At 37.2% G+C, this 14,979-nt stretch overlaps 1 protein-coding gene across 4 annotated transcripts; it reads left to right on the forward strand.

Annotated features, from left to right (window-relative positions):
* Positions 1-6,415: 6,415 nt before the first annotated feature.
* LOC149263969 (RNA recognition motif (RRM)-containing protein) lies at positions 6,416-13,621 on the forward strand. Of its 4 annotated transcripts, XR_016259411.1 has the most exons (6): positions 6,416-6,849; positions 7,283-8,517; positions 10,380-10,671; positions 10,869-12,417; positions 13,068-13,163; positions 13,296-13,621. XR_016259411.1 is itself a non-coding variant. In XM_089427161.1 (4 exons), the coding sequence occupies exons 2-4, from the start codon at positions 7,590-7,592 to the stop codon at positions 12,097-12,099; spliced, it is 2,451 nt and encodes an 816-aa protein (XP_089283287.1). In that variant the 5' UTR covers positions 6,416-6,849; positions 7,283-7,589; the 3' UTR covers positions 12,100-12,527. The 4 variants fall into 4 exon arrangements, 2 of the variants coding, with proteins under 2 accessions (XP_089283287.1, XP_089283300.1); XR_016259410.1 differs by having other exon boundaries at positions 13,068-13,621; XM_089427161.1 differs by lacking the exons at positions 13,068-13,163; positions 13,296-13,621 and having other exon boundaries at positions 10,869-12,527.
* The last annotated feature ends 1,358 nt before the right edge of the window (positions 13,622-14,979 follow it).

Here is a 14,979-nt window from a genome sequence, read left to right on the forward strand (position 1 = left end):
TTCAGACAAGTAAATAGAACATTTAAAATATTTGCACTGTTTTGCCTCTTAAAATGCTTGAAAATGAAAGTTTGAATTGTATCTTGGACAGAGCATAGATTAATAAGTGCTAAAAGCTTGCTTTGAGGGCCAGAGAAATACATAGTGTTTTGAATGGTGGGTTTGCCAAAATGGAATCTAAAACCACTATATTTGAGGACTTAAGTATGTAAAACAAAATACTTTGAAAAATACAATACATGAATTTAAAATCGATTTCAAAATTTTAATAATGTTAATGTTTTACTTCTACTGTCAACCAGTAATGTAAGTGATTTGTTTTAACATTTGCAAATCACAAATTTCTCCACTTTTCATTTACCATGTACAACGTTGTAATTTACTTTTTATTTAGAAAAAAACCGTGCTGCCAATAATCTATTGAACCTATTGAGCTTTAAGTATGAACGCGTTCTACACTTACTATATTAATATGAATGGTTTGGTTTTGGTTTTGTTCTTCTAATATCAAATGCACTGGTACAGGATGGTCAACATGGTTATTGCCTTCGTCACTACATACCTTTATATATGCTTGACTATCTATAAAACTTTCTTCCTTTCACTAATCCTATCGGCCTCTCTTTGTACCTTTTGGGACAATTGCTAGTCTAAAACCAACAAAGCAGCGCTAGATTTTGCTTTTGGTTTTTTCATTTTTTGTGATATATATATGGTTATTCTCTAACCAATTCGACCCTTTACGCAAACTCTTTTAGCCTTTTATAAATTTCTAAATGTATTCATTCAACATGACCTAGTGGAAATTTTCTTTTTATAAGCAAGTTTGTTTGTTTTTTGTTTTTTTCTTTTTTTTAACTCGAGGCTGTAATACATACTTGGAACTACCTCAATGTGTAATTGTTTCATTCTATAGAAATAAAACTTGGTCATCTTTAATAATGCATTATTGGTCTATAAAAAGGGTAGTATTCTAATTCTACCAAATGCCATTAGGTTTTTGGCTATTAATTTATTTCTTTATATTTAAGAGATGCAATCTTATCTAAGCCAGAATAGTTCAAATTCTTATTTTAGGATTGCAAAGATAATTTTAACTTGAATAATATTTACTAGATATTGAATATTTCTATATGGTCATTGTCGAGGCTACCAACAGAAGGTCATATGGTATTTGTATAATTTAGTCATCAACTTCGTACATGAAGCCTAAGATATTTCACCTTGGTTGCAATTTAACCTCCTGCCTAGAATGTAACTTGGATAGATTATGTCTAATCATAATGGTATTGTAATCCTTGGGATTAAAAGTATTCTTTGGCTTTAAAAATGAGATGATTTTAAGAAGAGCAATGCCATAAGAGAATGTGTGATTAAAAAAGATAAACAATATAGATAATTAACATCAGGGTTATGTTTGAGACACTTGACTTTGAGGTGTTCAATATTCGAGGTTTTATTGGTTTTGTGTTTACTAACACATATCCATCTTAACCCTAAATCTATTAAGCATTGAGATGGACAAAAAATAAACTGTGATGTAAACTTTTCATGTGTACATTATAGACTTCAAATGTCAACTTCTATTTAATTTTAGTTTATTAATGATATTTTATACCATGCATTTCATCGATAATAGACTCCAAATAATCCACTTGCTTATCTTGTTACAAATTTTACTAATATTGAACTCCAAAGAATGCAGTTTGCTTCTCTTAAAGTAAAACATAACATTATGACCCATCTTATATTCACTTTTATTATGTAAATACAAATAGAGCTTAGCTAGTCTTGTAAACAAGTTGGTTCATTGCGCCTCCTTTGGTCTTTCGAAGTTTCATGAGATCAAGACCAAATATGCATTGTGTTGATGAAAAATGTCTATTGATGTAAGGGAACACCCCCTCACAACAAAAGGTGCTTGTGATCATGTTGCAACATTATTCTTTGCTACATTGGTAGACTAATTTGATTAGGGAGACTAGATTAGGACACCTCAATATTAAGGGAAAACATAATGAATTATATTACTAGAAATATAGTTTATTATACGACTTCTACCTAGTCTTAAATACAACTAGCATTATGATTAAGTTTACAATTTGAACTTCTTCATCATGAGAAACACCTTATCTGGCCTTAGAAAAATAAGAGAGAAAAAGAAAGTTCTTAAAAGGCTAAAAACATGATAACATAAGATATTTTATTAAAATGGTAAATTAAAAAAAAAAATTGTTTATCTACTTGTTGCTTAGGGTTGGGATGGGGCGTTATCATGAAAACAATTCAAATTCAAATCTTAGTGGGTGTGTAGTCTCTTATTGACTTCCCAAAGTTGGTTTCCTAACAAAGAGATTTAACACATGTTTAACAAGCAAATTTATTTAGTGGACATTTAAAAAAACAAATTTTCGCTGTAACATATAGATAGTGACATGGATAGTTATCCTTTTTTTTTTCTAGTCTAGTTTCCATTGATTGGCGTTTAGATACATGTTTCCGATTCTAACTTTGGATTTTTAACTCTTTAGAAATTTGTTAAAGTGATCCTGTCATCGGGGTTTTTTGTTTTCCCTAGAGAGACTTAGCTTTCAATACAAGGATCCTTAGGACTTATCTCAAGATTTACTCTACACCAAAATGCCATGTTTTTATAATGAGACAAGTGAAGTCTAATTTTTTATGTTTTTGTTGGAATCTGACAATATAATTATTGACGAGATCACTAATTTTGTTACTTGAAAGGTATTTTTTAATGCACAAACAAATTCAAAACCTTGAAAAACCCCATCACTCTCAATATATACAAATTTAATGACTCAAATATGCCATTCCAACAATTTTGGTCGGATTTTGAATAAAACTTATCGAAAGACATATTCAAGAAAGAAGTAAGTGGGGGACCCCGTCGGGCTCCTCCCCCCCCCTGAGAACTGTACGTGAAAGTTTCCCTTCGTGCGGCTCGAATCATTCTCAGATGCCTGCCCAACAGTTATTCAATGGAAGTGGTTAATCATTTGAATTGATTAATCAGTGGTTGTTATTCGTTTGGTGTTCATCAAGTGGTATAGTCACTAGCTAGACTCACCATAGAATCACTAGGATACCAATCTACTTCACCTATAAAGAAAGTGAGCAATTATTCCTTATAATATAAAGAGAAAGCTTCAGCACTTCGCAGAGCGGAGGGAGGCGGAAGGCCTTTAGGGTCTTCAGCCCCAATTTGCGACCTATCTCCCTTGGCCAACCCTTGTAGTTGATGTCCAATAGAATAGGATGTTCGAAAATGTAAAACATTTAAACTGCACTTAATGAGACATCTTATATTTATATCTAATGAATTTTATGTTTATACCCAAATCTTGGCTACTTCAAATGATGTAATTAAAACTACTACTAATAATAATACACTTTGGAAAAAACTAGCCAACAATAAATCTACTATCTTATGACTAAAAAGCAACCATTATCCTTAACTTAAAACTAACCAGCCTTCCTAACACCTAAGTGAGCCTTCTGCTCAAGTTTGACACATTGTAATGGGGAATTAGCTACATATAATACCATCAACTTAATACATGGCCACAAATAGCAGGTGCTCGAAACCACCATTATCAACCTAACAACCTTAACTCTTTCACTAAGTCAAATTTACTTAACAATTCCCACTTTAAAGCTTTGTTATTTACCTCACCGTATTTACTTGAGTCAGACTAGGCTTCAGCTGAGAGAGTCCAAATTCTTCTTCTCCGCCGCATCATTAGGTGCAAACTGACAGTGCCGCAACACATCCTCTTTGTAGAGTTTGGAGCTTAGCGTTTTCAGCTTGAGACGGTCTTCAGATTGGTTTCATTCTCGCATCGTGTCCAAGGCTTGGCAGACTCGACAAAGAGTGGGGACTGTTATCCTTACTTGGCATATTGCTCTTTTGAGACTATTGCCCGTTCTACTCCCTCAAGCCAAGCCAGATGTTGGTTTACAGGAGTTTCAAACCTCTTAGAGTTAGTGGGAATTCAATTGGATCATCTCCCTCCTTTCTGATATTCCTTAGATGCTCCTGGTCACCTTTTACCTACTAGATAGGAGCTAAACAAGATCATCAGGGAGGACATTTACAGGCAGTTCATCTAGGTCACCTGGGTCAATCCTCCAGGAGGGTTGTGCCCAAAGATGGCCTTCTACGCTGATCACTTCTTGGAGTTGAGAGATGGGCTCATTATTCGACCCCAGGATACGTTTCACCACTAGATGCATGCTCTTCGCATTCCTCTAGGCTAGTTCAAAGTAGGTTCTCATAGACTTCGAGTAGAGACAGACCACCAGGTGGATAGACTAGATAGACTCTGCCAGCTATGTCATTTACAGGAAGTGGAGACCGAGGTGCACTTCATCCTTGGTTGCCTTGTCTACTACGAGACCAGAGGAAGGTTTCATTGCTTGTTCAGAGATTCTCGGACCCTTGCCGTCTTTTTTAGGTACCCTGATCAGAGATGTTTGGCCCTATATATGCAGGAGGCTCTTAGATTTTGAGCACATATTCTTCAGCCTCCCATCAGACCAGACCCCACACAGAGGATCACAACATTTTTCAGGGTACTACCTTTAGACGGGGGCACCAAGAGATCGATTGATACCAGTACGTATCCAGACTCTAGATTAGTGAGGATCCGTAGGACCTCACCCTACCACACAAGATATCAGTAGCGGTTTCGTCTCAGATCCATTCATGGGAGACAGAATAGGTCCTCCAGCATTTAGCAGCGCGTGACCCCCCCAAGATACGATTTAGTGAACACTCTGCACTTGCCATCGGCGCTTCATCGGGCCAACAAACTTTGTTGAGTTTCTTCAGTGTTATTCATTCAACCTCAAATGTTAGGAGAGATGGGTCTGATCCTCAGACCTATTAGCTCCTGGATCTTCTCTGCTAAGGCCATCTGTTGATTTACTTCATGCATTGTATCTTTTATAGGAGACCGTTTGGTTTTCTCGCTTTGTATATACATTAGTGTACTCAACAATCCCTTTGACTTACTTTGTGGTCATTAGTTGGACATAAATATAATTATCTTATCTAGGGAGTCATGCATACATTACTCTCGACACTTTTGTGGCTTGACCAAACACTACACTACTCTTGACCCTTTTGAGGCTTGACCGAACATTACAATTCTTTCTTCACCAAGTAATAGCTTCTCCTTTTCAGCTCTTCATTTGGCTCCAACTAATTAATAATTGAATTGATGCAAGAAGAAAATAATTAAAAAACAATTACATAGTATTGATGCACATGATTTACCCTAGAAAACTCCAATTGGGTAAGAACCAACCAACAATATATCTACAATCTTATGGCTTAAATGAAACCAATATCCTCGACTCAAAGGCAACCAAACCAATACCTTGACCCTGCCCAAGTGAGCCTTCCACTCAACTTTGGCACGACAATGCCAAACGCCAACACCAGATTGGCGTATGAGAATCACCTTGTTTGTGAAACATGGGACCCACCTCCACATAACAATTTTATTGCTAAAGTATATAAAGGTGTACATGCTCTACCCCCTTATGGATTTGAACATATGATCTCTTATGAAGAAGCACATCTCCTAACCATTAGGCCCACTCAAACTATACTTATTAAATGATGCCAAAGTCTACTTAAAAGCTTCTCAATATTTATGTCTGTAATATTACTTTCCTACTATTATTATATAAAAGACACTCATTCAAATTTTTGCTTTGGACCCTTTTCCCATTATGATGATGCACTTTCACTTTGCGTTCACTTCTCGAGGAGTATTATGATATTGCTCATTCCTTAAACAAATAGATAACAAAACCAATTCACCTACATTTAACATCAAGAACAATTGTCAAGTATTTTTTTTTTACCATGGTGAATCAATAACATGTTGGAGTAAACTCCTTGAGCCTTATTACAATGGGCCAAAAATGTACCCCTAAGATTTGAAACCTTTTTTTTACCACGATGAATCAATAACATGTTGGAGTAAACTCCTTGAGCCTTATTACAATGGGCCAAAAATGTACCCCTAAGATTTGAAACGACATAGAGAGGATAATATCCTATTATAGTAACCACTTCATCTCACAAAAAAACACAAATCACTATCCTAAAATTAACACCATGAACAACTCACAAATCACTATCCAAAAATTCGAACCACCAATATTACCCTAAATGAATGATTTTAATAACGTCCACAAAGCTTAACCACCTTAAAAAAAACTCTCAACGTAGAGTATAAAGGCATGGAGACTTACTTTCTCATCGAACACTATGCTTAAAAAGTGCGTGCATACACTAGGCCGACCTGCCTGTGAGGATAACTTTTTACGTACTCCACAACGCTAATTGTGCACCATAAAAACCATAACATGGCGGACCGGTGGGGTTCGTTAAACATCACACGCTCCATTCGATTGGGAAAGTATCGCACCTCACACGCAAACACTGACCGCGCTTCACAGGCCTATACATGGCCTTGTGTTAACCAATGAGCATCTTCTCGATTCCTTGACTTTGCCCTCTTTAATAATTAAGCCTTAAAAGCCGTAGGAGATAATAGCCAGGAATCAGTACGGAGGGTCAGGGTGTGGAGATTGATCTGGAGACCTGATTTGATTTTCGATCCCGCTGATTAGAGCTTTGAACTTCCTAGGGTTCGAAAGGGGGTTTCTGTAGTTTCGGATTTCATCTGGTTTGAAATGGGGGTTCTGTAGTTTCGGATTTCACCTAGTTCGAAATGGGGGTTCTGTAGTTTCGGATTTCATCTATTTTGACGAGGGTTTCGCCCATTGTTTATCAACATCTCAAGGCTAAAGGTATGTATGTATCGCTTCCTTTTGTTTCTTCTTCATTCCAGGTCATGTCTGCTTCTGGTTCTAATGGAGAAAATTGCGTTGTTTCTTCTTTATTTCACACGAACGGATTTTTTTTTCAACCCAGATAACCCCTGGTATTTATGTAGGTCTGGTCTCTTGATGTAAATGGTTTTTCCCAAACTTATCTTCCAGCCTTTAGGTTATCTTACATGTGGGTTTACAATGGTATGTCGAGGGGTCTAGGTTTTTAGGGTTTGATCCCCGTTACTTGTGTCGGATTTTGTTGATGATATCGGTTTTGAGATTTTAGGATACCTTCTATTTGGTTTTCAGCAATATCATGGTGGCTTTTAGCCGTTTTGGTAACGAAAGCTACTGGGATCTGGCATTTTTGCGATTTATGATGACTGAAATTCTTCTGTTATTTATATAGGTTTTTGTTTTCAGGGTTTGCTGACCAGATTAGGCGACGTTCTCTGAGCAGAATATAGTTTGCAGGAGGGGATCTGGAAATCTAGGAAAGAGGAATACACACACCAAAAAATTGTTAAGAGCGAAGACGGAATGTTGTTTTTATGGGTATCGGTGTTTATGTAACAAACTGAAGTATTTGTTTTCCGGCAAAAATTCACTCTACCTTCAGCAGGTCTCGTTCGTGTAACCTGGACCTGGGTACGACAGATTGTGACTGCTGGACCTAGGTCTCTCTGAACAGATTCAGAATTTTGATAAAGGATAGGATGGAGCGAGCTTTAGTTCCTACTCGTCCCTTGTGGATGAAACAAGCCGAGGAAGCCAAGTTGAAGGATGAAGAACAAAAAGCTGCAGCTGCTCGGGCGGCCTTCGATGCCACATTCAAGTATGTTGACAGATCTCCTAGAAAGGAAACTGCTTCATCTGACAGTGAAGCTGATGAGACAGATAGGCTGGCCAACAAACCTATAGGACCAGTAGATCCATCGAAATGCACGGCTGCTGGGTCTGGGGTAGGTGGTGGAGCTGCAGGTGCTGCAGAGTCATTTGTTGTTGTTACTAAAGATTTTGAGGGAAGGCGAATACCCCATGGTGGAGATCAAATCAAAGCTATTATTGCACCAGGCCTTGGAGTAGGAGGTGTTGAACAGGAGGCAATGGTGAAAGACAATGGAGATGGGACATATACGGTGAGTTATGCTGTCGCTAAAAGAGGCAATTATATGGTCCGCGTGGAGTGCAATGGCAAACCAATCCTAGGCAGTCCTTTCCCTGTTTTCTTCAGTGCTGGCAGCCTTCCTATTAACGGTAGCGTACCTTATCCAAATGGGGTGAATCAGGGAGCGCAGAACTATTCTGGGACGATGCCAGGATTGTTTTCAGGGATGCTTGGGATGATTCCTGGTATTCGGCCAGGTGCATCAGCCGGAGTTGTTTTGCCTGGTCTTGGAGCATCACTTGGGGAAGTTTGTCAAGATTACCTTAATGGACAGTGTGCGTTGAATGATTGCAAGTTTAATCACCCTCCATATAGTCAATTGATGGCTGCATTAGCCCCTGGAAGCACCATGGGAGGCCTTAGTCATATGCCCATGGCACCTTCTGCAGCTGCTATGGCAGCTGCACAGGCTATTGTTGCTGCACAAGCACTTCAAGCTCATGCTGCTCAAGCACAATCTGCAGGAGAATCAGCAGGTGTGCTTCAACCTTGTTAATTTTTGATTTCTTTATTATTGTACTTCGACGTCCATGCATATATAAGAATTTGAAGTTGACTCTTTTATTGTTGCTGCAATTTATACATTTTGTTTGTATGCATGATTTACCTGTACTCTTATCTTAATTGTTGTGTATTTTTCATTTATCAGTGCCCCTCTGTTCTTAAATGGTTCTGCTGTTTTCTTTGAGAATTAGTGATCTCTAGGTTCTAGACTGTGCAGCTGGTTACATGGTTTATTCATTACATTAACGTAACCACACAGTAAGTGTAATTGAAGTCATTTTTACAGGAGATCATAAATGGTCTGTCTATACCAATGGAGAAACGTTTGCACGATTATCCCATTCAGAATTGTTTACAAACATCTACGTTTGTAAATTCTGAAGTTATTACAGTGATGGAAAGTAACAGGTGAAGTGCTAGCATAATTGTGCTAGGTTCTTATCCTTTTCATTTTTGTTAATGTTTTTTAATTATAAAATCTGCGGTTGGTCACAGCAAGTACATCAGCAAGTACATCAAATACGATTATGCAAATTGTTGGCTAACTGATATAGGACACAGATAGTAACTTCTACCTAACAAGAGATTTCTTCCTGCCAAATATAACTGACCACACCACTAAACTAAAATTTTGGAAAGTGAACACATTCCATTATACTCCCAAAAATTTCAAAACCTTATGCTCCATATGATTCAAATTTTATAAGAGAGGATCAAATGATCCCGAGCATGCTCTATTTCTGCTTCCAGCGAACAAGTTGATTTTTTCAAGGGATGTTGGCATGTGGCACAAACCAATTACTATCCAGTTTGTTCGAAATTAAAAATCTTACGAGTGAAGGTTATGGTATGGAGCAAAAAGTGCCCTGTCCATTGATAAATATTTCTTTAAGTGTTAACAAGGTTCCTTTATTTGCCAGGGCATCTGCATCTTGATTTTAAGACCAAAAAATATGAAAGAATTTTGAATAGGAGAAATTGTGTTGTTCATATTGTTGGTTATTCTTTGCGTTCTAAAAAATTAATACTCTGGATCTTTTGGAAAACCAATCAATTAATCAAGATGCAATAACATGACAATTATGTTTGTATTGATCCATACTTAATTGTCTAGGTTGCCCTATGCCGGATTAGCTCATCTCAGAATTTGAATTATTTCAACGGGTGGATAGCATTTTTTTTACTTGTTACATTTTATCCATCACTCTGCTGTAGAGTGAGAGTTGTGTATTGTCCTTCAAATGTATTTCTGTATGTTAGCCAGATAACCATCATATTTTTGCAATTCAATTAGACTTGGCAAAACTAACGTGGAGTTGTCTTTGATTGATCTACTGTCCTCTTTAACTGGACCTAATTTGAGATGAGGCAGTTTTTGAAAATTGTTACTGTTGTCATTTGTCAGTTAGTCTTGTAAGTTGTGTGTAATGAAAAATGTTTGTTATTAAATTTATCTGCAAATGTAATTAGAGGAAAAGTTTTAGCTCACTAAATGTTGTGGCAATTTTCAGTTAAATTGCATCAAGGTACAAGTGTATAAGGTCTTGATTGATAGGATGTGTTTTAATAATTTTTCCATTTCATTTTTTATTTTTGATATTTTCTTTACTCTGGGTACAAACATTGAGCAATGCCAATGTTTGTAAACGTTCTTCATGTTATCTTCTAGATTGCTTCATTTTTGTACTCTTTGATATCTATGAGCTGGTCATTGAATCTCTCCCTATGTTTATGTTAACATTTTGAATTGTTTCATTCATTGCAACATCCCTTTACAATGTACTTCCATACTGCTGTAATTATTGTTAACTGATATTACTGTTATTTTGACAAGGTTCGAAGAGTCACAATGGGAGCTCATCTTATCAAAATGAGCAAGATAAAAACGATTCTTCTCAGCATCCACCATTGCCAATGATGATGCAGCAAGCAGTTGCCATGCAGCAATTACAGTTTAAACAGGCATTGCTTATGCAACAGTCAATGGCTACACAGCAGGCAGCCAGCAGGGCTGCATCAATGAAGTCTGCAACTGAAATGGCATCAGCTAGGGCTGCAGAAATAAGTAAAACCCTTAAAGTAGATGGAGATGATATTGATGAAAAGGCTGCAAGTCGAAAATCAATGTATGCATTCACTTAGTCTTTTTTCTTTTAATTATATTGAATCTACTTCCTTCTTATGTAGATGACATTATTTATATTGGAGCTGTGTCTTTTATGTGAATAAAGTTTCTATGTTGGAGCTCCTTTCTTCTCACACGAATAAAATTATTATGTTGGAGGCTTATGTGAAAATCTCTAATTCCAATTGACTTGTCCAGATCTCCTAGGTCACGTGCAAAATCACGCTCTAGGTCAAGGTCCCCAGTTAGATATCGGCATGGTCGGCGCTCTCGATCACCTCCAATTCGATATCAGCGAGACCGCCACTCCAGATCACCAGTGAGAGCTTACCGTGGCCACAGAAATCATGGCAGGGGTCGAAGTTATTATTACAGAGATGAGAGGAATAATTACCAAAAACTATATAGCAGGCGTGATTGGTTAAGATCACGGGATGAGCCTGTTGTTAATATGCGAAGGAAAAGGAGTAGGAGTCGGAGCAGAAGTAGGACAAGAAAGTCACCCCGAGCATGCTCTAGCTCCCCGAGGCATCACAGGGAAAGGAGGAATTCTCCTAATATGCACAAGGAAGAACAAAAGTCTACTTATCATGCTAGACGCTCAAGGTCTATGTCAAAAGAGTTGAGAGAAAACATTATGGACAATGAGGATGTGTCAAAAAATCCTCATGAAAGTTCAAGGAAACAGGTAAAAGAGGTTAACAAGGTGGAGAAACATGACGTTCTTCAGGATATAGAGGAAATTAAGGAAGAAAAGTATGATAAAGACTCTGATAAACCAGAAAATTATAGGAAGAATCTAATAAGAACAGGCAAAGGAACTGACCAGGACAATGCCAGGGAAGAAAGGATCAAAGTATCCAAAACTATCAATAAAGATAGTTATAGTGACAAAATGAAAGTTTCTGAGAAAACTGATGATGTATTGATGCAGATGGAGACAACTATTGTTGAGGAAGAGAATATTAAAGAGAAGAGAAGGCATACAAAAAAAAGTACGGTAGAAGATGATGGAGAGAATTTTACAGAAAAGAAATCACATAGAAAGGAAAAAAGAGCATATGAGGATGAATATGAAGTGGAAGAAAAGAGGTCACATAAGAAAGATAGGAAGCCACTGTATAGTGATGTCAAGGAGATGAAAGAAAAGAGTCAGAGGAGAAAGGGAAATGAAAAAGATTACGAGGTAGATGAGGCATCAAAACGATATAAAGAACGTAGTAAGAAGGAGCATGACAGTGACAAAGTGGATAAAAAGAAGAGAAAATATAAATACGGGCCAATGTCTGCCTCTGGTTCATCAGAAGGTTCACCAGTGGAGGATGTTGACAGAGGCAATAGTTCTCACAGAAAATACCATAGTCGACACAGTAGAAAGTATCGAGGAGTTTCTAAGTCAGTTTCTCCAGGCCACAGTTTTGAAGACTGAAAAGGCTAACTGGCTAGAAGTTGTTGACATTTTCAGTGAGCTCTGAATAAGAGTATTCATATCTGATGGTGCTCAGAAATCATGTCACAATCTGGTTCCCGAAAGGTTTGCTTGGAACTGGATTTTGAGCCAGTGCAAATTCCAAATGCTTTTTGATTGCAGGATTATGCTCGGCATTATGCTAGGGGATTGGCTATTGTAGAACTTAATTACTGAATTTGCAATGGAGGAATTGTGTAATTGAATCCTTCATACTTATAATTTGTGTCAAAGAAAGATGACCAACTAGCAACACATTCTGTTGCAACTTATCTTTAGGTAGCTGGACTTTGCATCTTTGTTTTTTCCTTTGTTGTATAAAATGCTGACTGTTTGCACATTCTTCTTCATTAGTAAGCTTATGTCAGTTGTCACATAAAATTGACTTACAGAGTGTTGTGTTGAGTTCTGTATGCTATTCTAGGTTCTATTTGCATCTCTGTTCAAGATCAATGTTATCCAGTAGGACCTTTTAGACCTAAAAGAAAAAACTAAGTGCGAATTTGAAATTGTTTCTTTTAGATTGCAAATAATTGGTGGTTGTTGTCATAGTTAAAATTTCCTAAGTTTGTAGTTCTACTTTTTCTTTTTACCTTGATCAATTTGGGAAAGCTATTAACACCATTTTTTGGCATTCCCTGCAAGCTTCCATTACCCATCATTTCATCGTTAGTATTTAGTAAAAGAAAAGATGACTGTTTTTGCCTGTGTGTGAACAGGGCTTCATTTCTCAGTCCTTTTATCAACTTAGAATTTTCCTCCATCTCTAGTTGAACATCCTTGCCTTTCGCTGAATATTGCTATGCTATTTGGTCTCTCTGGTTCTGATAAAATAAAGCAGGGGTGCGGTGGTACTGGGAAAGGGGGGCAAATAGGAGAAATAGACAAATTGGGCAAGGTCTGCATCTAACATTGGCTGTCATTGACAGAGTCTAGCTTTCTGAAGAAAGTCCCAAGGCGGCAGAAATGGATGCAGAGCTTCTATATATATTCCCCAGTTCAAGAGTCACAATAATGAAAAGGGAGTGAGTGTACTTAGAACTGTTGACACTAGTAGTTTAATTCTTGTTCCAATTCTTTTTGTGCAAGATAACTCACTTTATGCTACAGCACAATAGATGTCATGGAAAACTGGTTACCTTACACTACCTGTGCAGGTGTTTTTCTGATTGGCATGGAACTCACTCAAGGAGGTTCACAGCTCTACAAAATTGCAGGAAAGAATCTAGTTTGCAATGAAACGTGTTTGGCCTGTGACCTGGACGGTAATTACTTAAAAGAATTTCTTCCTATTAGGAAAAATGAGTTGGCAAAATTGTTAATTGGCATCGAATATTTTATCATATGTTTGTAGGGATTCTAGCAAGTTCTATGGGTTAGTTTTGCCAAGTACTGAAAAGTAATACGTTTTTTTTCAATGTCAATTTGAAATGGACCAGTAAATATTGGTGCCATGCTTTAGTGTTTTAGAGATTATTTTCTATTTATGTCCCAGTGTTTAAACAACTACGAGATAGAGAAATTCATCTTTCTCTGAATAATTTTCAACTTCAAAAGAAGTCAAAATGGCAAATATTCACAATAAATTCCATTGTAGCCCTTGATGTTCTCCCTGTGTTTTAGACATTATCCCACGTTAAAATGTCTATTAAGTATCTAATAGAGATGCAAGGAAAGAATAACCGAGAGAAGTTGCAAGTGGGTTAATGTAATGGTTGGAAATTCACAAATTGCCTGTGGACCTCCCAAGTCACCATGACATCATGGTTGCTGAAGGAGCACATAGTTACATTTGAGCATTTTTCTTTACCGACTCAGACTCAAAATCAGACATATTAGAGCATAATAATTTCAGTATTAAACCTTATAATAGCAATGAGAGGTTAAACTTCATATGGATAATATGATAAAACAATTATTGCTTCTCCATTTTTTGTACAACTCAAAAATCATTGTTATCCATATTTTCTTATGTGTGGAAGCAAGCATGTTCCTGTTTGTTTGAAGCCCAATTTGTTCAGCTCTGGGAATCTGCTCATGAAAAGGTTGGTGCTCTTAGGAAATTTTATTCACTACGGCTGGACCTGTACATGATGCATAAGAAGCTGGACCAAACACTCTTAGGTTAGGAAGACTGCTGAAGAGGAGCCATGATGTCCTAAAATGATATGCAGTACTCCTGGAGTGGAAGAGTGGATGCCTTGGGTTCCTATGTGGACACTCTGGAGAAACTAAAGGAGAAGTGCTGCTCTCTTGCTGTTATGTTTATTGATATGCTTGTTGATGCCTGGAATAATGAAGGTCTCATTCCCAAATATATAGATCTTGATAAATCTCCTATCCCATTAAACAAGTATGCCTAAATGGGAGTGCATTAATTCTAGTATTGTTTGATTTCTCTCCTCCACATGATTACTTGTCCATATTATTAACAAACAAAAGCGTCCTTTTCTCACATAGAGAGTTGTTCCCTCCGCAAGTGGTTCAGATCTCCTCATCGTAAGAGCTGAAAAGAATTGTAAGAAATACCATACTTGAGATTGGTTGGTGATTATCTTAGGCTTGAGAGTAGAGTTTAGTTGGAGTAAAATTCCTTTTCTGCCATCCAAGCATGGTCTATTATCAGTTTCCCAAAGCCACGTAATTTGTTGTTTCCCACCTTTGTCAAAATATTCTATGAAATCAAGTGTATCAACTGACATGGCTTCAATTGAATGGAGCTGTGATTATCTATCTGGTCATTTCTGTGATGCATGTTCTTCATTCGTTTTTGGTTGACATTTGTAGAGTCATTGCCTCGGGTCTGTTACTTTTGAGTCATTTCTTCATCATGGAGAAAAT

Source organism: Pinus tabuliformis, chromosome 6 (assembly GCF_031772625.1).
Source record: "Pinus tabuliformis cultivar Carrire ecotype Pingquan chromosome 6, CPIR1, whole genome shotgun sequence".
In the NCBI taxonomy this organism is placed as follows: Eukaryota; Viridiplantae; Streptophyta; class Pinopsida; order Pinales; family Pinaceae; genus Pinus; species Pinus tabuliformis.